The sequence below is a fragment of the Suricata suricatta genome, chromosome 8 (assembly GCF_006229205.1).
Source record: "Suricata suricatta isolate VVHF042 chromosome 8, meerkat_22Aug2017_6uvM2_HiC, whole genome shotgun sequence".
In the NCBI taxonomy this organism is placed as follows: Eukaryota; Metazoa; Chordata; class Mammalia; order Carnivora; family Herpestidae; genus Suricata; species Suricata suricatta.
This window is the reverse complement of record NC_043707.1, coordinates 109,356,242-109,377,419: the sequence shown is the minus strand read 5'-3', so window position 1 is coordinate 109,377,419 and position 21,178 is coordinate 109,356,242. Positions and strand designations below refer to the sequence as shown.

Genomic DNA, 21,178 nt, shown 5'->3' with positions numbered 1-21,178 from the left:
CCGCGCCCAGGGCCTGCCCACCGTCCTCTGCCGCCCAGAGCTACCCACGTGTGCCGCGGGGCCTGCGCGCCGCTGTCAGGGGGTCGCGGAGCGCGTGCGGGGCCGAGTGCCCCAGTGTGGCCGGTTTAAGAAAGGACGTTTGGTAATCGTGGGGTTTTTTTGTGTTTTTGTGTTTTTCCCCCCCCAGCAACGAAGGTTTTGGGAACAGTAAAATGGTTCAATGTAAGAAACGGATATGGTTTCATCAACAGGTGAGATGACCGTAGTCTCCGTCCTACCTTTCCCACGCTCTGCTTCTTGGGTAGGCCGTGCGGGCTTGGAAGGGGTTAAGCATGGGTAGCTAGTTCCTTGTGGTGTGGTAGTGAGATTTCAGTTTTCCTTGAAGATTGAAGGGATCGGGGATCTAGAGATCGTCTTTGTTTTGCAGCTAAATGTTAATTTAAAGCCAATGGAAGAGGCTGCTTCTGGCACAGAGCGATTTCAAAGGCAGGCGCAGTGAGCGAGCCAACTCTCAACAGTTAGGGCAAACTGAGGAAACCAGGATCTGGTGTAATTCTCTGAGGCGCATTTTTATCCTTATCACGTTAGTGAAATGGGTATCGAACAATGTGATGTGACCCACTGGGTTAGGATGTAGAGATTATTTCTAAGTGGTTAGCCTCTGGAGGGAATAAGATTTGACAGTGAGGTCTTGTTATCTTGCCCGTTAAGGTTATATCGCCTTTGTTTAACGTTTCAGTACATGATGTCTTGAAGGCCTTGGATAAATTTCCCCTTAGGACTACAGTTTTTGTTTGCCCCTGCAGTAGCATGTGGAAGAAAGTACCTTTTTCCCTTTCACAGTTTTTAAATTTCTCCTACTATTTTGTCCTCATCCTTAGGATTAGTCCTTTGAGTCGTTTGTAGCAGTAGTGATGATAACGTGCAGCTTTCACACGCTGTACTACTCTTCCTGGTCTCCCTTGTGAGCCGGGCATCATTTCCAAGATGGCTGCCAAGCAAGGCTACTAGTGCAGTTGCATATGGGTGTAGAGCACGGTGTGTGCTCCAGCATATTGCCCTTATAGGTGGGGTGCCTTCATCTCCGCAGCTTCTTACCCTCTTGCTTCAGAAGTTATTCAAAAGAACATTTGAGAGTAGGAAATAACACTGTGTAATGGACACTACTGCAAGAATCCAAGTGGGCAAGATCAAGCTTAAAGACAGACATGGTTGGTTGATGAAAAACCTGTCATTACTCAACCAGTATTGTGGAAATGCTTAAAGCAAAAGAGATTGTAAGCATTTGATGGTCTTTTCCACCTTTGCAGTTGTGGGGAAACATTCTTCCAAAGTCTTTTAGGAGTTTTCAATCTGTTATTAACACTGTTTTTGTGACAGGCCAACACATTTTTTTCATCAGTGTTTTGGTAATTGGCTACTAGTGACGAAGGGAATGCTTGGGTGCTTTTATTTGGCCACTTTTTAGTTGCTCTCAGAGTGTTAGCATTGCAGTTAATATTTCCATCTTATTCTGATTCTCTTTACTGGAGTATACCTTAAACCAATTAGTTCTCAAATTAGAGTATGCTTATTACCTTGGAAGGGTGTTAAAAATGCAGATTCCTGAGTTCTTTCCTACCAGCGCAGATTCATAGGTTCTAGAGTACATCTTTAACAAGAATTCCAAGTGATTACATTTTGTGGGCCATACTTTGAAAAATAATGCATTTAACTCTTGACCCAATGTAATGGTGATGTCTACTAGAAAGGGCTGTAATTTGTAGGGTTTCCTGTGGTTAGATTGTATTTTGTGTGTGCTTTAGAAATTGTATACATGTGCCTTATGTTTTACTATATTTTGTTGAGTGGACAGAGGTTAGGATTTTTATTATTTAAAAAATTTATTTTACATTTAATTTTGAGAGACAGAGTGTGAGCCAAGCAGGGGCAGAGAGAGAGAGAGAGAGAGAGAGAGAATGTGAAGCAGGCTCCAGGCTCTGAGCTGTCAGCACAGAGCCTGATGCAGGGCTTGAACCCACGAGCAGTGAGATCATGATCTGAGCCGAAGTCAGACACTTGACCGGCTGAGCCACCCAGGTGCCCCATTAAGATTTTTTAAGTGAACAATTTATATCCAAGATAAAAGTAGTTTATTTACGTATTCTAAGTTTTTTATATCATGAGTGCCATTCCTTGCCAACTTGAAATTAACCCAATTGGTAGTTGTCCAAAGGCAAGTTAAATATAATTTGACTTTTGGTGATCTTTTGTTTGAATTGTCCTAACCTCAACTATTTTTTCAAGTTAACTGGTTTAAATGTGCTATGTGTTTCTAAACTGGTTATTTCAGTGATTGTAAGACTTTCAAGTCACTGTAAAATGTGACTGTAATAAGTCCAGGAGAGGTTTACCTTGATAAAGGGAAAATGTAGGTCTTAAAGAACTATAACCTGGAGGTTTGCAACTTGGATGGAGATGTAGACAGGGGTGGAGGCACCTGGCTGTTCAGGGAGGGAGGTAAGACACTACTGATTCTGTATAAAGGAGAAGACTTGTGTAGTCTTTGGGATGAATTGCTGTGACTCTGATTTTAACCTTGGGAGTTCTGTGAGTTATACTCTAGGTTTTTCAGATTATTTTATAATTAAAATTGAAGATAATTTTTATGTAAACTTTTTGACTTTTAAAGAATATTTTCATAGTAAATGTTTTTATCTAAATTATTACCTATGAAAATAATGTTAGTCTTGTGAGGATTATATTTTAAAGCATTTTTTCCTGGTGGTAAGGTGTCTTGTATGAAAGGCATAGTAGCATAGAACTTTTAAAACATCAAACGTTTGGATGCTTTTGTGAGGCTCCAGAATCTAGGAATTTGAGAAATTCATAGTTAGTCTTCCTGCACTGTCTTGAGAATGATCATTGGATTATGTGACTAGAGGGGTGTATTGAACACCACCACCACATCCCCCCCAATTGCTTTTCATTTTATTGTGAAAAACTTCACTCAGAACTGTTGAAAGATGTCATTAGAAGGATGCCACAGGGATCAGTGGTTTCAGGGCTTAGTTCTGTTTTTAAAATCTGGAAACCTGATTTTTGTCTTCTAGCTTTTGAGGACTAATCTGTGCTCACCAAACTGATGAAGAGTTACCATGAGTCAGTAACAAATTTTCAGTGGGACATGGATCTTTCATAGTGACCACAAGAGAAATACTCTGTTCCCTAGAGTACTTAAGAAAGCTTACTTAATCATTCTAGAGTTTGGGGGTGGGCAAGGAATTTGGAGCAAAGAGAATCCAATAGGGAACGGGGCACAAACTGGTGACCTACTGGCCAAATCTACCCCCAGATGTTTTCCTTGGACAACAGTGTCTTGAGATGTATTAGAATTAATTTCTGATATTTAAAATATGGAGGTTATCCCCAAAATACAAAATATTCAAGTTATCTTTTAAGATCTGAATTTTAGCTTTGGGGCCTGAAGTCCCATGTAGATAAAAACCAGCTGATCGTATTATTATGACTTTTAAATAGGATGTACATTCTCTTTATTTACTGCAATATGTCAGACTTAATTGTTTTCTCCTGTTGTTGACTTCCTGCCTGGCCTTTGTGTGTGTATGCATTTGAATTTATTACCTGTGATCTAGGAAGATGTATAATGAACCAAGCCAAGGAAGGGCTTAGCTATCTCTCTTTAGTAAAAATACTTAAATCTTGGTTTAGTCTCTTTTTTGGGGATTCCAAGCGTATATAACTGATGAAGGTGACTTCTTCACATGGTGATGGCACATAAAAGTAGCTAATGTTTCTCAGGCAGTTAACCAGAAACTAATGTAAATACTTTCGGTGAACTCCTCTGTTTAATTTTTTAAGTCTTTGAGGTGTAGATACTATTCTGGGGACAGAGAGGTTGAGTAATTTGCCTTAGGAAGCATGGTAGAGTTAGGATTTGAACTCTCTTGACTGAATTTTGTTCATTAGCTGCTGTTCTGTTCTTGAATATAGACCCTAGCCTTCTTCAATTTGGTTGGTGTCCACAAAGGACAGGTAATTTCTTAGGGTGACTCTTAGCCATGTTTTCCTAAGTGGTATCTAGCTTGTCACTGGAGCTCCTGTATGTGCTATTTGTTTCCTGGATTTTAAAAGTTTTCTGCTTTGCACTGCCTATTTCATATAGTTACCTATTGCAGTAATAGGCCCGGTTTAGTGTGCAGATTGGGTTTACAATTAAAAAGGACTTGCTTAATAGCTAATACTGAGATGCAGTAGACAAATTGAAGGAGAGAGCTATTGGCCCTTATCTCATTTCTTGAATCTTTTCATTCCATCGTTATATGACCTGCAAGCTACGAATGGGTTTTATAGGGGCACCTGAGTGGCTCAGTCGGTTTAGCTTCCGACTTTGACACAGGTCATGATCTCACTGTTCGTGGGTTCGAGCCCTACGTCTGGCTCTGTGCTGACAGCTCAGAGCCTGGAGTCTGCTTCCCATTCTGTGTGTTTAAAAGTCTTAAACCTTTAAAAAAAATGGGTTTTGCCTTTTTAAGGGTTATTTGAGAATATGTGACAGTGTGACCTGTTGTGGCCTAAGATATTTACTGCCTAGTTCTTGGATTTAAAAATGTATAGACCTGTGGAAAAGTGATTGCCAAGTCTCAGGCTATTAAAAATCAGACTGAACTTGATCACGCCCAGTAAGGTCTATCTCTAAATCATAGAAGACATGGGTAGTCTGTAATATAGTGACTAAATGCTGTGGCACTAGGGAAGACTTTGTGTGCTACTGAGGAATGATGGGTGGATGGAAGCATAAAAAATGATATCTAAGTCGTCCCTAGGTCATGATATATCATTGGCAGTCTTGAAAAAGCACTGTTATGGGGGGGGGGTGCTTTTTTTTGATTTTAGAACTGAGGCTCTTCAAACAATGGATTGTATGCAAACCACTTGAGGATTAATTTACATGCTGGTTGTGTTAGCTGGTGATCTTAAGTTGGCCAGAAGTAATCCTGGTTCATGAAGTCACTATTAATGTAAAAGCTTTTCATCTTAAGTCTAGAGAGAATCTTTTTTTTTTTTTAACATTTATTTATTTTTGAGAGACAGATCATGAGCAGGGGAAGGGCAGAGAGAGGGGGAGACACATAATCTGAAGCAGGCCTCAGGCTCTGAGCTGTCAGCACAGAGCCCAACGCAGGGCTCGAACCCACGAACGTGAGATCATGACCTGAGCCAAAGTCGGAGGCTTAACCAACTGAGCCACCCAGGTGCCCCTCATCTTAAGTCTAGAGAACGAATGTATTCATGTGCTGTTTTCCAAGTACTGGGGCTGAGTTTTCTCTCCCTTTCAATCTTAGCCTTTACAAACAACAATGTAGCTCACCTGAGGCAGAATGGTAGAAAATAATATGGGGCATAATGTGCCTGCTGGGCATAGGGAGTCTTTAATGGGAAAACAAGTATAAAAGGATAAGTGGGGTGTCTGACCTTACGGCCATCTGCAGAGCTTGGAAATTGGTGTCTGTATGCTTTGGGTTATGGAGCATATAGATGCTAAATCTTAGGTTTTTATGACTATAGAATTAATAATTTCTGTAGTTGAGCAATTTAGGCTGTTGAAAGGGCATGGTGTGGTAGGTAATCTGCAACAAGGTAATAGGATAAGAGCATTTCATTATGTTTTGCGGTCAAATGCTCTATCCCTGAGCTATACCCCCACCTGAGCATTTCATTATGGATAGATGAACTTACATGTTAAGTTTCATTTAAGGCAGTGTTGTGGATTGGCCAAAAAAAAAAAAAAAAGAGTATTAGTTTTGAAAGAAAGATCTAGAGCACAAGTGGGATAGGGGCAGGGAGAGAGGGAGACACCGAATCCACAGCAGGCTCCAGGCTCTAAGCTGTCAGCACAGAGCCCGATGCGGGGCTCAGACCCACAAACAGTGAGATCATGACCTGAGCCAAGTCAGATGCTTAACCGACTGAGCCACCCAGGTTCCCCAAATTTTAGAACATCTTAGAATGCTTTAATCTGGATAAATTTAGTAGTATGGGAGTTTAGTGCTGGCTACATGTTTTTACCTTCATTGTGCTACATTAGGAACTTTTAATTAAGAGACTTCTGTTTTTAAATCCTAGCAGTATTTTTTCTTTAACATTTTCCCAACTTAAAAACAGTAACCCCTTTTTTTTTTCTTCAGCTGCTCACTATCTGTGATTTCTTTTTCCTTGAAGTCAGTACTGTGTCCTCATTTGCTGAAAAAGGACAATACTAGTTAGGTGTGAGAAAACCTGAGAGGCTGGGTTTTTGTGAAAAATTTTCAGTATAAATAATGCCCTTAATAACAGTAGTGGGTGGAGTAAGTAGAAGAATAGCAGAGAGCATACACCTGAGTGCAGGAGAACAGGACCGTGTGCTCTGTGGAATGACGCTGTTGGAATATTGCTGTCTATTCAGTAACCATTAGACTTGTACGGAAGTGTAGCATCTAGAGACTGAATTTTTTAATTTGAATTTTAAAACATAACCCAATTTAGTGTTTTGTTTTGGACCACTTTTCTTTTGAACAGCTTGCATTTGTGAACCTACTTTTTAGAAGTGTGAAATATAGAGCAGATTATGGAGGCTTAGTATTTTTAAAAAATGTAAAATACTTGGTGTTTTTAATAATTGATTTGTACCAATTTTACCTGTTTTTACTTTATTATGGCTACTTGGAAAATAAACTCAGATACAGATTTCCCCATGTTTCCCAAAAGTAGTGCATTCCTGTGAAACCTTTTGTGAAAGTGAAGTGGTGTACAAATTAAAGTGAACTTTTAGATAACCAGGCAAACCTGTATTTAGGTTGAATTTTATTTCTTTTGGACAGCAGTACTAGGCACCGAGCTACAAGTAAAATAATGGACTCAAGTGGCAGCAGTATGGGTGGGTTGAGGTTTGATTATAGTGTGGCCTTTAGGTAAGTGTTTTATCCCCACTATCCATATAAGCTAACTTGCCCCAGATCATGTAGCTGGTAAAGTTTCAAGCCTATTTCTTGATGATGCATTTTGGTCAGCTTATTTTGATTGCCGCTTTTCCCTCTTTGGTAAGATCTCCATCTAGTAGCCATGAGCATGCATTATTTGCCAGTATTACTTTACAGTGGGGTCTGCTCCACAGCTGTTTTTATATGACTTGTGAGCCCAAAGTGGTTTCTACATTAGGGGAGGGGATATGTAGCAGAGCCTTCTATTTACATGGAGTAACTTGTAGAGTAGGGGTTCATGATGGTGCCTACCTTGTAGTTGTGAGAATTGAATGGTATATATGTACAGTTAAAGCACTTGGGACAGTGTCTGGAACTTAACTCCCTCAGTAAGGTAAGCTGCTGTATCTAGGTTTTCCCATTTTGTAAGTGAAGGAGATCCAGTGAGGAGGCGGCAGCTTTCCAAGATTGCACAGCTGTTAATAGTAGAATTAGGACTAAAAATTGGATTTTCTTTTAGCAGTACCATGAATTTCTGCACCCTTCAGTTGCCAGTGGATTGACTTGGTGCATCCAAACTGTAGTATTCTATCTTGGCTGAAACTGAATTTTTTTGAGCTGTCAAATGTCTTAAAATCAGATGCACTTTGGCCTTGGTAATTCCCTAACAGGTTGGTTTGTTGTCAAAAGACTAAATGAGTGCTGTTGTCCAGCATGACATTCATGACCCTGGATTGGCTTCCACATATCTTTGTACCTGCAAAACGTCTTAAGCTGTCTTCCAGGGGGTGGCATTGTGTATATCGCCTACCTTGTATTTTTAGGAAGATCTATTCTAAGTAGATAAGTCATTTTGGTAAATTTTCTAATTCCTTTTACAGCCTTGAAATAAAATTTGTAGATAAATGTTTCATTGCAGTGCATAGTATATTCTGTATGTACATAGTTATTTGCAACTATATTAGAAGAAATGATGTATTGGCTACCCAGATACGCAAGTGGGATTATCAGTAATGAAAATTTCTCTCTGTGGAAGTTGCATTTTTAGTAAATTCAAAGCATGTTAAAACAATGTAAAATACATTGATTTGATTCAAAATTAAATACATTTAATTTGATTCAAAACTCAATAAATATACTTACATGAAAATCTACTAGGATACCACATAATTCTTTATCTAGTTAACTAGCACCTGATACTCTTCACCCCCAATTATGACCTCTGGTGGTCAGCCCAGCCCCTATTGAGCGTTCCTGTTCTAGCCTTTACCTGCCTTTCCTAGTCTGTACTTCTCCTTGGGGCCCTAGGGTTTAAAATTCAAGCATGTTGGAGATCTAAATAGTGATGGCTCTGGAACTGTTCGAATATGCCTGAGGACTTATTTGACAGATGGGCATTATGTCAACCATTAATTTCCTAGCTGTTCCTAGTATTCAGCTAACTTACAGAGGTCAATATTCCGTCATATGCCTTGAGTAGCTTTTACGATGTTCTGCGTGTGTGTAGGTTTTTCTTTTAAAAATTTAAAATTTTGTTCCCATAGATTAAATGTCCCCAGGTTCTGTGGCACAGCATTTGTTGTTCTGTGGTTCAACAAGAGCCAACAGTCCGTAAAGCCAGTCAGTCTAGTTCATTGTACCTGTTGTTACTTTTGTCATTAAACATTAGAACTGTTATTGAGCCCATTCTCTCTGATCTGTACAAAAATGAGGGGGGTGGAGTCAATAAAGATCTGGAAATGTATTTCTCCTGTGGTGTTTGCTTATAATACTGTCTTCACCCCAGTGTCCTAGGTACAGAGCTAAAAGCTCATTCTTCCATTTTCCTCTTAATTCCAAAATCCATTGACTTATAAAGTTTCCCCTACTTTTACCTCAAGAAAGAGCTCTCAAATACACTCCCTCACACACAGACCTTATTAGTCTAGGCTTCCATCAATCCTGGTCTGGGCTTCTGGAATATAACATCTGATAATGTTGTCATGCCATGTTCCTCTACTCAGAAGCCTTTGCTGGCTCCTTTACCTCTGTGATAATTTAGCTCTTGTTCTTTACCCTCCCCCACAGCCGTATTCCTCATGCCCCAGCCAGTTTGAAGTCCACTTGCATTGAATTTGCTAGTTGCTGGTTTACCCATGTCCAGGACCTCCTTTCTGTCTACCTCCAGAACATCTTTCTCATTTTCCATTAACTTCTTTAAGATTTAAAGCAAATGTTGCCTCCTTTAACACTTTTAAAGTCCTGAAGTAGGCATTTCAGCCATATTTCTTCACAGTTTGATGAGACATTTAATGATTGCTGTAAAATGGTGTCTGATACAGAGTGAAGGGGTTGTGAGCTAGGAGGAAACTGTCTTCATTCATCTTCACCTTCTTAATTCTCCAGCACAGTGCTCGCCTGCTTGCCACAGAAATGATGGGTGTATTGATGGCACCCATGTTTGGACTTCATTGTGGTCTTCTCTTTTTCTTTAAGAATAGTTTTAGGTGTATGACAAAATTGAGCAGAAAATAGATTTTCTATGTACTCCATGCCCATGCAGGCAGCCTCCACGACAGGTCAACTGTGGCACGACCTCTCCCACTTTTCTAGCACCACAGTGGTGACATTTGTTAAAATCGACACACTTAATTGACTCATTATCACATCACCCAAAGCCCATAGTTTTACTTTGGGACTCATTCCTGGTCTAGGAATGAGTGGTCTGTGAGGATTTTTTAGGCGTCATCTTTATGATCTCAAGGAGAGCTTGGAAATTGAAAATGGTGAGGAAGAACTGAGAAAGGAAGAAGCTAGTGATTAATGGAATGAAATACATTTATGATCTCCTACTTAAATAAGCAACAGTGCTCTGGGAGTAAGAATGCGATGTGATGGAACTTTGTTCATGTTTAGTAGGATAAGGTGTGACAGTTGCTAGTCACACCTTCTTACTGGCTTAATAGGTCATACTTGACTTTTTTAGTAAGGTTTACAACTGTTAGTAATCACTTAGTCTTAAAAAATGAAACACAACCAAAACTTTCTGCTTTAAATTTTCTAATGGCTGTTTGGCAGCCAGAAAGTGACCATAGGAAAAAGAGGGGGGAATGCACAGGGAACCAAGCTTAGGCTTAATCTTTGGCAGCATGAAACATATTCCATTTTCTGACTTGTTCAACTTGGTTCTGTCTTGTAGGAATGACACCAAGGAAGATGTATTTGTACACCAGGTGAGTGCTTGTGTGAATGTTTATAATTGTTTTAAGGGTTGTGAGAAGAAAGGGATGGATGTTTTCTCAACTATTGTTTCTTACAAAAAGGTTATTCTATCCAACCACCAAACAGTTTAGTTCCCATAGGAAGTGTTTAAATGTATAAATTGAAATATTGTCTTGGCGGTTCAATTTAAACAGGTGTTTCTCAAATGGGTGTTAATGTAGTTTTTTAAATGATGAACTCTACTCAACTCTTACTAAATTTTTAAGCCCAATTTCAGAGGAAGAAAAAAATTTCCATTAACCTAAACTTGAACTAATAATGCTATAAATACACAGAAATTTTGGTGAGGTGTTTGCAAATGCTTCTGGGTTTTAGCTCTGTGGCAGGGACAAAATCATAATCATGGGGGAAGTAGGACTAAGCCCCAAAACCTATAAATTTGGAGTGAATGCTGGGGGAGGGAAAAAAACCTAACAAAGTAGCCTGGGTCCTTCTGTTTATGCTAAAGCACTTTGGGAATTACCTTTGGAGAATTTTGGTTGGCTTAAAAAATTTAAGAATCATGCCTAGTTTAGGGTTGAAGTGAAAAGACAGTATGGCAAAGTTGGTGATTACTCATTAAATACTTTTGAGATTGGCTTCAGTGTTCTGAGGGTAAAAACCTAACAGAATTAGGTGCTACAGTGCTGAACTTTCACAAGTATATATAAGAAAATACTTCAGAAAATGCTTGAACATTAAGGAATTTTATTAAAGTAAGCCACTGCCAGGTAAACGTTAATATCTTACACTTAAGTATATCATGGACTCCATTGGACTTCGTTATCTTCACTGGTGTGCCATGGGTAGGAAAAACACATTTGTATGTGTGTACTTGGGTACACTGCAGCTTTTTCACTAAGACTGTTGAAATATCAGCTTGTACTGAAAATCACTCTAAGAACTTTTTAGCCACTTTTTAAAATATTTTTATCCAGACATCAAAACCTAATTGGTTTTCACACTCAACACTCTTACTCAGGCAGGTGTGAGTTTGGATGGCAGCATACTTCTTAGGAAAGGCTTGAGGTTGGTATTTTGTCACTTTCTGAGGTATCCTATACAGCATTCAGTGGCAATCAAGGTGGGGAGCCAGATCAATTTCTTGTACATCCAGAGCCCTATCCGGTAATCTCAGGGTCAGATATGTAAGTATGGAAACGTTTAAATTTTAAACATAGGGGCACCTGGCTGGCTCAGTCAGAAGAGCATACAATTCTTGATCTTGGGCTCATGGGTTCAACTCCATCTTGGGTGTATAGATTTTTAAAAATAAGTAAATAAATAAGTGAACTTTTAAAAAGTAAATTCTAAACATAAATATGGGACTGCTCAATGTTATTTTTAAAACGTTTTATAAAATTGAATGCCAACTCCTTTGTATTCTTAATTTCCTACTACATGTTCAAAAGAATATACATAATTAGAAACAAGAGACAGCAGGGCTTGTCAATCTTGTTACTTGTCAGCAACATTAAAGAGTTGGGGGAAATTGGGGTGTTTTGAAGATGCTGACTGAAGTAAGTTTTGAGATTATAATTCTCTGTACCTCTGCTATCCCCTATGACTGCAGGTAATTGAGAGTTGGCTATATATGGAAGGTATGAAAACTTTGTGACAGTTTAGATGACAGATGAGATCAATTATTTGGCTGAATGCATGTCACCCACTTGGTACTTGACCGACAGGTGTCACCAATATGCTTTCCTCTTTATTTTGGAAGTGGTTTTAACATTTAGTTGTTTCTTGGGACTTTGGATGCTCAGGTTTTAGTGTATCCAGGAGACTGCAGTTCTGGGCAACTTAGCTTAATTGGCTTCAGCTTTGTTGGTTGTCCCGCCTCCTATGGAATGGAAATGCATGAGTGATCCTGTAATGGATACTGCTGTGATGTAGTAGAATGAACATGGGATTTGGAATCCCGAGACCTGAATTTAGAAAAGTCCATACTTTTTGAAGTGCCACTTAGCTGTGTGACCTTGGGCAAGTCACCTAACTTTTTAAAGCCTGTTTAATTACCTGTAAAAAGGGAGTAATAACACCTCACATCATTTGTCATAATGAGTTTGACTAGGTAACACTTGAAAGAACTTTATTCAGTAGTAAACTCAAATGTGAGGGGTTATTCTTCCCATTTTACTTTGTTGTAGCAGTCTAGAGAACAAGTAACAATGTGAGATTTCTTGTATTCTGAGGAGGTTATAACTGACTGTCCCATGCGGTCAGATAATGTAAAGAGTGGCGCATAGTCACTACATGTTAATTGCATTTCCACTGACGTATTCTCATAGACCGGTTGGAAGGGATTTTGGTTGACATTTGTAATTTTTAGAGTTTGATACGGTTAACACAGGGACAAAGTTGGTTTGGTCAACTTTGAAGCATGCAAAACTAAACTCGCCTGTCATCTAAACTGGCCCTGTGTGGGCTAGCTTCTACTACTAAGTGCAGTCTTTGGGGGATAGATGGATATCCTCATTTTGTCTAAAGCTACACATGATGCTTTTGCAAAAAGCGTTTAAATACATAAATACATTGTTGTGTCTCGAGTGTTAAACTACTTGCTTTAGTTTGGAAAATAGTGGTAAAATGCTGGGGCCTTGTAAGTTTAGAGTATTTTGGTTGAGGTTGGGGGTAGCATTGGTCCCTGTTTTCCTAAATTTATTGACGGTTTGGTCTTATTTAAAGCTAATTTTAAGTGTATATCCAAGCTAAAATAATATTTGACTCTGGTACATTTTGAATGAAAAAGCACATTATTCTCCCCTGTTAATCTATTTTTGGAATGTGATATTACTAGACTGCCATAAAGAAGAATAACCCCAGGAAGTACCTTCGCAGTGTAGGAGATGGAGAGACTGTGGAGTTTGATGTTGTTGAAGGAGAAAAGGTGAGGATGCTTTTTGTGTAAAGGTTTGACTTCAGTATGGAAATATTTTGGAGATCTCATCCGTTAGGATGGTGGCTCTAATGTGGATGGATGGGTCAGGTGACCACATGAACACAGGTGCATCAAGCCTTATGTGCTGGCTGCAGTTAGAGGGCAATCTCTTCAGAACAGTGAGGAACTGATACTTAATCATTTCTATGCACCCCTGGCCACATAGACCCTTTGTTTGCTTTGTGTAAATTTTGCTAAGTGTACTTACTTCTGTTGTCACTGTCAATATATGATGGCTTTTGTAGGGTGCGGAGGCAGCAAATGTTACAGGCCCTGGTGGAGTTCCAGTGCAAGGCAGTAAATATGCAGCAGACCGTAACCATTATAGACGCTATCCACGTCGCAGGGGTCCTCCACGCAATTACCAGCAGAACTACCAGAATAGTGAGAGTGGGGAAAAGAACGAGGGATCGGAGAGCGCTCCCGAAGGCCAGGCCCAACAGCGCCGGCCCTACCGCAGGCGACGGTTCCCACCTTACTACATGCGGAGACCCTATGGGCGTCGACCACAGTATTCCAACCCTCCTGTGCAGGGAGAAGTGATGGAAGTAAGTTTTCACCAAAAAGTAAAAGAGTGAATAGCATGCAAAAACTTTGAATAAGTCTGTGTCTTAAGCATTTTGTGGGTGTCTTTTCCTATCTGTATTGGAGCAGTTAATCTAATTGGAAGCATTTTTTTTTATTCCTAATAAAAACCCAAAAGATTAATTTATAATGTAATTACAGTTGGATGATTTCTTTATTTTTAACTCCTGTATGCAGACTTTGGATTTGTCTGATGGGGTTCATTTACTTTGTTACTGATTGAGTCAGCTTGATTGTCTTTCCAGGGTGCTGACAACCAGGGTGCAGGAGAACAAGGTAGACCAGTGAGACAGAATATGTATCGGGGTTATAGACCACGATTCCGCAGGTATGGTTTGTATTAAATTTCTCAAGCATATGTTAGGACTCAGCAGCCTCATACTTCTCCTGCAGCCTTTTTGAGTCATTTATTTGTTAACACTTAACATTTTCTTTTATCAGATGCCTAAGAGGTGAACCTGAAGTCAGTTATCTTTGAGAATGTGTTTTTTGCATCTTCTTGCTGGCCCTGGTTAAAAACAGCTTGTATAGATGAGGTCTACTTTATCTGATTGTGTTTTATTTTTTTCCCCCCTCTCTTGTAATGAGGGTATATGGAATTTCAGTTTTTCTGTCATTGCACAGGTAAGAGAATAGTTCAACCTACATTATATTACATGTTTTAAGACCTGCTTCATTGGGAGGGAGAAAGGTAAAGGTAAGCATTGCCTTTAAGCATTAGGAGTATCTAAACTCTACCTTAACATAATTGAGGAATGATAATGTAACCTCTTGAGGTGGCACAATTTTCCATTTAATCCCTTCTCAATTTAGGGTTTTTTGTCACCCCTAACAAAATAAAATCACTCTAATAGAATATAGAGTAATTGGAGAAGAGTCCTGTGAACCAGAAGTGTTTAGTATATAAAGTGGTAGTTCTCTTTGAGCTAATATACCCAGCCTGTCCCATAGTGGATGGATAGAATGGTGTAAGTTATCTTTTAAAGGTCTTTTTATTAAAGCATGGAGTCTCTAGATGTGATTCCTAAAAAAAAAAAAAAAAAAAGTATCCAAAACATAAAGTATAAGTCTTCGAAATACATTGTGATTCTATAAAAGAGGTTTCTGACAATACCCCCTCCCCCCATCTTTTGTGTACTTCAACAAAGACAGAGTACTGAAGCTTTAGAAACTAGGGAACCCAGTTGAGATGACACTGTCAGGATATATGCTTTGAGAGTTTTGCAGTAGCCAGTGTCTATAACATATTCTTGTTTCCATTGATGTCTGTTGTGTCCTGAGTTTTTAATTCATGAAAATGGCCTGGAGTTGTAGCTGGTTCATTTAAAATCCCCACCAGGAGTTTGTGTTAGCTATGTGCTGGATGTTGGAGATAGATGAGGTTTCCCTGTTGAGTGTGAAAGATTATTTTTGATGCCGAACAGATGAGCTTTGTTGATCTTGAACTCAACTATTGTTGACTGGTTTTATACCAGTACAAAGATACCTTGTTGAAATACTGCAAATGTTATCACATGCCATTTTTCAAAGTGATCAGTGATTTAAAATAGACTCTAATGGTAGTATCCATTACATCCAAGAGTGCCAACAGCAGAAACTTGTTTGCCTTTTTGTTATCTTATAAAGTTGCTTAAATTTTCTGCCTAGTTTTATTGGTGTCTTTAAAAATAGCCTGTGAGTTTTTGTTGTTGAGTGCTTCAGTTTTTACTGTTTGCCTTTTAATTAGACTTAATAGTCTCATTTGATGAATAGACTAGTTGACAGTGCCACATACAGTGCTTGGGGTTAAATTCTGATTAGTGTAGACTCCAGGGCAAATCGAAACATCCTAAGGCAAGTATAGATAGCAGTTTAACTCAGGAGACAAATGAAGTGGCATCAAGAAAATGTTTTTGAGAAACAACGGCATTATATGTAGGCTGAAAAATTCAACTGTAGAAGACAGTTGGCAGGAAAGTGAGTGCTAGAACCATCTTCAGATAGGATAGGATTTTGTCCACCCATAAGGGGTGGGCCCTTTGTTAGGAACCCTCGGTGTTTTATCAGTGCCCCCGGGTATGCAGACACTGATGTGTTAGTGGAATCAAAAGGAGTGGTCAGAGAAGAGGTATGAAGAATTTGGGACAAAGATGTGGGATTATTTCTAGAAGAGAAATAAGGGAAATCAAATAATAGAATAATGGTCGTATTTATTTTTTGTTAATAAAGTTTGATATTTTTTATTTTATTTTTTAATTTTTTTTTGTTTCCTTAATTTTGAGAGAGAGTGACAGAGCAGGTGTGGGGGAGGAACAGAAAGAGAGGGAGACACAGAATCTGAAGCAGTCTCCAGGCTCTGAGCTGTCAGCACAGAGCTGGATGCGGGCTCAAACCCACGAACCAGGAGATCACAACCTGAGCCGAAGTCAGCTGCTTCACCGACTAAGCCACTCAGGCACCCCATAATGGTCATATTTAAAGTGGGGCCACCCAGTATGGTTGTATTTTCTAGCCATTTTTCAGCAGCAGGCTCAAATTGAGCAGAGTTGAATTTGTCCTGCATTTGTTGATCCAAATGAAGAACCTGGGGTTGGGGATTGGTTATGCTTAATGGTGGGCTTTTATATTTGGGTAACTGGAGAAAAATATAAAGGGAGAAGAATGGGAGATAGAGTATTTGGTAGGATGACTGGATTATAAATTCTTGTGAAAACAAAGAATGGGAGAACAAGAAGGAATTAAACTAGGAAAATAGGAAGGGGTGTGTGGAGAATGGAATATTTGAAATTAAGAGAACCCAAATAGAAAAAAAAAAACTGGATAGGATGTAAAGAATTTAAATGCCCAGGTTATTTGGAGCTGTCAGGAAAAGGCTAGTAAATGTAAATGGAACATAGCCTAACATAAGATTTGAAAGCTTGGCATTTTAGAAAGAAATGGGGAAAGCTGAAGCCACTGTGATAGGGGTAGAGCAGCCAACACTTAAAGGCATTAGGGGATAGCCAGAGCAGTGTAGCCCAAGACTTGGGGGGGAAGGGAAGGGGAATTAGAAACCATGATGACCAATATGTATAAAAGACATGATACTAATCTTGGTGTTTCTGAGGTGCTATCCATAGATGGAGGAAAAGCCAAGAAAACCTCACTGCTTTCTGACATTTATAGTCCTCAGCTAAAGAAATTCTAATCTTTTCTTTGGTGATGGAAGTCTTGATTTCTTTGATCCTTATCCCTTTAATTTTAGGCCATTGAACATAATATTGCTACAGTGTAAACTAAACTTTTTTTTCTAAGTGTATAGCTCTGGATTTTAGTAGTATATTCACACAGTTATGCATTCATTACCGCTATCTCTTAATTCCAGGTATTTTACCCACCTCCCACCAAAAAACACCCTTGTGTCCATTAGCAGTCATTCATTTCCCTTTTTCCTGTGTCCCCAGCCCTTGACTACCACTAATTACCTTCTGTCTGGATTTGTGTATTTGAACATCTCTTGAATGGGATCATAGTTTTTTGTGTCTGCCCTCTTTTCACTTTAGCATATTTTTAGCATAAAGTTCATCTGTGTTGTGGTAATTTCTTTTCATGGATAAATCAAGGTCCACTGTATGGATATCCTATTTTGTTTTTTCAGTAGTCAGCTGATAGGCATTTGGATTATTTCCACATTTTTGTTAATTATGAATATCTTAATCATGAAATGGATATTTTCTTGGGTTTAGACCTCTGAGTGGATTGCTGGGTCACATAGTAACTAACAGTTTGAGGAATTGCTGGGCTATTTCCCAAAACTGCTGCACCATTTTTATATTCCAGCAATGTATGAGTTTCCAATTTCTCCACATCTTCACCAACACTGGTTATCTTCTGATTTTTTTTTTTTATTATGGCCATCCTGGTGGGTATAAAGTGGTCTCTTGTGGTTTTGACTTACTTTTCCCTGATGACTAATGGTGGCTGTGTGCTTTTGATTTCTCTTGAGAGAACACCTTTTCTAGTTTATACTCCCAAATCCTTGCACAAAGTCCTCTGATTCAGTGAAATATGAACCAAGTTTCACACTTCCCATTTTTGATAAACAGACCAAGTGATCAACTTGGTGACTGAACCAAGTGACAAACACTGGTGTGTGGGTTAAAGAAAGCATGAACATATTCTCATTGCAATTTTGGCACAATGTTTATTCCAGGGGTCCTCCTCGCCAAAGACAGCCTAGAGAGGACGGCAATGAAGAAGATAAGGAAAATCAAGGAGATGAGACCCAAGGTCAGCAGCCACCTCAACGTCGGTACCGCCGCAACTTCAATTACCGACGCAGACGCCCAGAAAACCCTAAACCACAAGATGGCAAAGAGACAAAAGCAGCCGATCCACCAGCTGAGAATTCGTCCGCTCCCGAGGCTGAGCAGGGCGGGGCTGAGTAAATGCCGGCTTACCATCTCTACCATCATCCGGGTAAGTAAGCTTAGATGGCCTCTGCTTTCTGAGCCATCATGAGTGGGGTCTATTAATGCACGAGAAAGATGAGCCATTGTTACATTAGGTGTCTTTTACTCATATTAATCTTCAGATTACCTAAATACCCGATTTGGGTAGTGGCAAGTATCAGGGCCATATGTGGCCTCTCACCCACCTCAGTTCTGACACCTGGAGGCCTAAGTAGTTCTTGAATATTAGAGTCTTTGTCAACTGTTCTGAATAGTTTCTGTGATTTTACCAGTAAGCTGAGGAAAGTCTGGCTAACTTTATTTGCCCTAAGCAGTATGATAGTTGCATTGTGTTTCTTTTCAAAAGAAGTGGGATAGTTACTAGAATTAATAACCTTCGTGGTAATGAGCAGCATAGTCTCTTTGGGAGAAATGGCATATATCAGGTCCAAAATTAAGGGATTCCTTTGCATTCAGCCTTCTGCTTGATACTCAGAAGCATATAACATTGTCTCTATTTTGTTCTGGAATTGTCATTTTCAGTCAGCGATAACTTGTTTTTTTCCCCTCTATTACTTTATGGGTGGCAAAAGGTCATTCATAACCTACAAGTAGTCATTCTTGTCACAGCATTGTCAGCCCCCTGATTGGAAATCAGTGTCTTGGGATAAACATGGAGTTTTGTTAATGCCTTCCTACTTAGCTACTGTGATCTGGAGCAATTTGGTGTGTGCTGAAAGAACGCTGTAGACGATGTGGTGCGAGATGATCTTAAATTTATTTATTTTATTTATTTTCTGCAGTTTAGTCATCCAACAAGAAGAAATGAATATGAAATTCCAGCAATAAGAAATGAACAAAAGATTGGAGCTGAAGACCTTAAGTGCTTGCTTTTTGCCCATTGACCAGATAACTAGAACTATCTGCATTATCTATGCAGCATGGGGTTTTTATTATTTTTACCTAAAGATGTCTCTTTTTGGTAATGACAAACGTGTTTTTTAGAAAAAAGAAAAAAAAAAGCCTGGTTTTTCTCAATACACCTTTAAAGGTTTTTAAATTGTTTCATATCTGGTCAAGTTGAGATTTTTAAGAACCTCATTTTTAATTTGTAATAAAAGTTTACAACTTGATTTTTTCAAAAAAGTCAACAAACGGCAAGCACCTGTTAATAAAGGTCTTAAATAATTGTCTTTGTGTATATTTCTGTCTTGTCTTATTTTAGTCTGTAAGTCCTTAGCTAGCTTAGATGATACTCACTGGTAATTATTACTCAGGGAAATTTCCTTAAAACATGTAGTTCTTTAAGGGACATACGTGTGGGCTTATACTAAACATCAGAAGTGTTTATTAATGATAACTTGACCATTTTCCTTTTTGTGAGATTCCTTTTGCTTGGGGGTGGGGGCAGTGGTAAAGGGAAGAGGGGATGCTCTAACACCCACTGACTGGACTCTTCATCCCTACAGGCCGCTTATTTCTGGTTGCATGGAAGTTACTTTCGCTTGTCACAGTCTAGTGTGCTCAGTGAAGAGGTTCACTCCTGTGTGAGGTTGATAGGAGATGGTGACAACACATACTGTGATGCCTATAGGAAGACTTAGTGCTAAAGAATATGGAGATTGGTGGGAATAATTTTGTGTTCTCAGCCCCCCTTCTAACTTAAGCCTGTTGTGGTTTTTTTTTTGGTTTTTTTTGTTTTTTTTTTTAAATAATGTCTTGCTAGGTGTTCACTTGGGATCCTCCTGGTCAGCTTTTGGGGCCAGGGCATTTAGAGAGGCACATCCAGGAGTCCTGCAGTGTTGTGTAAGTCCAGGTGAGGTTGCCCCTTTCCAGAATGTGTTCAGAATTCACACAACCAAGATTACATTGCCCTGGTGCTTTTAATTCTAGGGGACTGGTGAGTAAGGCAGGAAAATAATCTTCAAGTAAGCTAGTATCTTTCAAACTCATTCCAAACTTGGAACCAACCCCTTCCCCCTCCCGCCGTAAGAAATATTCACTGCTATCAAGAATGCAGTGGGACAGACTTGGATATTGCTGATGGTATGTAAAATGTATGTTTTAGAATTACACAGTTAGGATAATGTTATCATGGAAATGACCACACCAACGATACTGGTTAAATATCCAATACAGGTGTTCCTCACTTTTCAGAAGTTCACGTTATACTACTTTGTCTTTAGGAAAGACCTACGTTACTGTTTTTGCTGACAAATCTGAAAAGCGTTTTTGCTCTACGAAAATACCATTCAGTGCTTGTTTTGCTGTAGTGAGCTGTTTACAGAGGGCAGTGCTCACCGAGCAGCAAGAGTGGTACCACCGAGTTATCTTTCCTAGGAACTCCACTCAGCACCAAGCTGCCAGGGCATGGAAGGAAGTTTCCTGCAGTGCAGTCTTGATACCGATGTTGTGAACAAAACTACTTACGCATTTTTTGATGTGTGTTTGTCTTGTGTTCTGTTGCCCAGCACTTTATGAATGCCTTCGACATATGCAAGAATTAGATGGCTCTCTTAAGGCAACCCAGCCAAAGCGTTCGTTCTTCAGCTAGGAGGCAGGTTTAGTGCCTGGTCCGGCAGTCAGATGGCACTTGCATGAGAATTGGGAGAAGTCCACACTTTGCTTGCGGAGGGTGCAGCTGAGGAAGACAAGTGTTCTGCAGAAGCAGTGGTTTCCTATTTTGACAACTCTGCTTTAGTTTTTGACCCTTAATTTTGAGCCTAGTGCTCCAGCCTTTAACAGTGACAAGTAGGGGCACCTGGGTGGCTCAGTGGGTTAAGCACCTTGACTTCAGCTCAGGTCATGATCTCATGGTTCGTGGGTTTGAGCCCCACATTGGGCTCCGTGCTGACAGCCTGGAGCTTGCTTCAGAGTCTGTGTCTCCCTCTCTCGCTGCTTCTCCCTCACTTGTGCTCTCTCAAAAATAAACAAATATAAAAAAATTAAAAAATTACAAGTATCTCAGAGCGCTTGGGTGGCTCAAAGATCCAACTTCAGCTCAGGTCATGATGCCCCAGTTTGTGGGTTCGAGCCCTGTGTCA

General features: G+C 39.5%; 1 protein-coding gene across 1 annotated transcript in view; it reads left to right on the top strand.

The window, feature by feature from the left end:
* Positions 1–19,327, top strand: part of YBX1 (Y-box binding protein 1) — a 19,702-nt gene extending 375 nt beyond the window's left edge. The window contains exons 2-8 of the mRNA XM_029945837.1: positions 131–251; positions 10,138–10,171; positions 13,000–13,089; positions 13,386–13,688; positions 13,971–14,053; positions 17,897–18,162; positions 18,938–19,327. Of these exons, the coding sequence (XP_029801697.1) occupies positions 131–251; positions 10,138–10,171; positions 13,000–13,089; positions 13,386–13,688; positions 13,971–14,053; positions 17,897–18,131 (866 nt within the window). The 3' untranslated portion in view covers positions 18,132–18,162; positions 18,938–19,327. The remainder of the gene's footprint in view (positions 1–130; positions 252–10,137; positions 10,172–12,999; positions 13,090–13,385; positions 13,689–13,970; positions 14,054–17,896; positions 18,163–18,937) is intronic.
* The last annotated feature ends 1,851 nt before the right edge of the window (positions 19,328–21,178 follow it).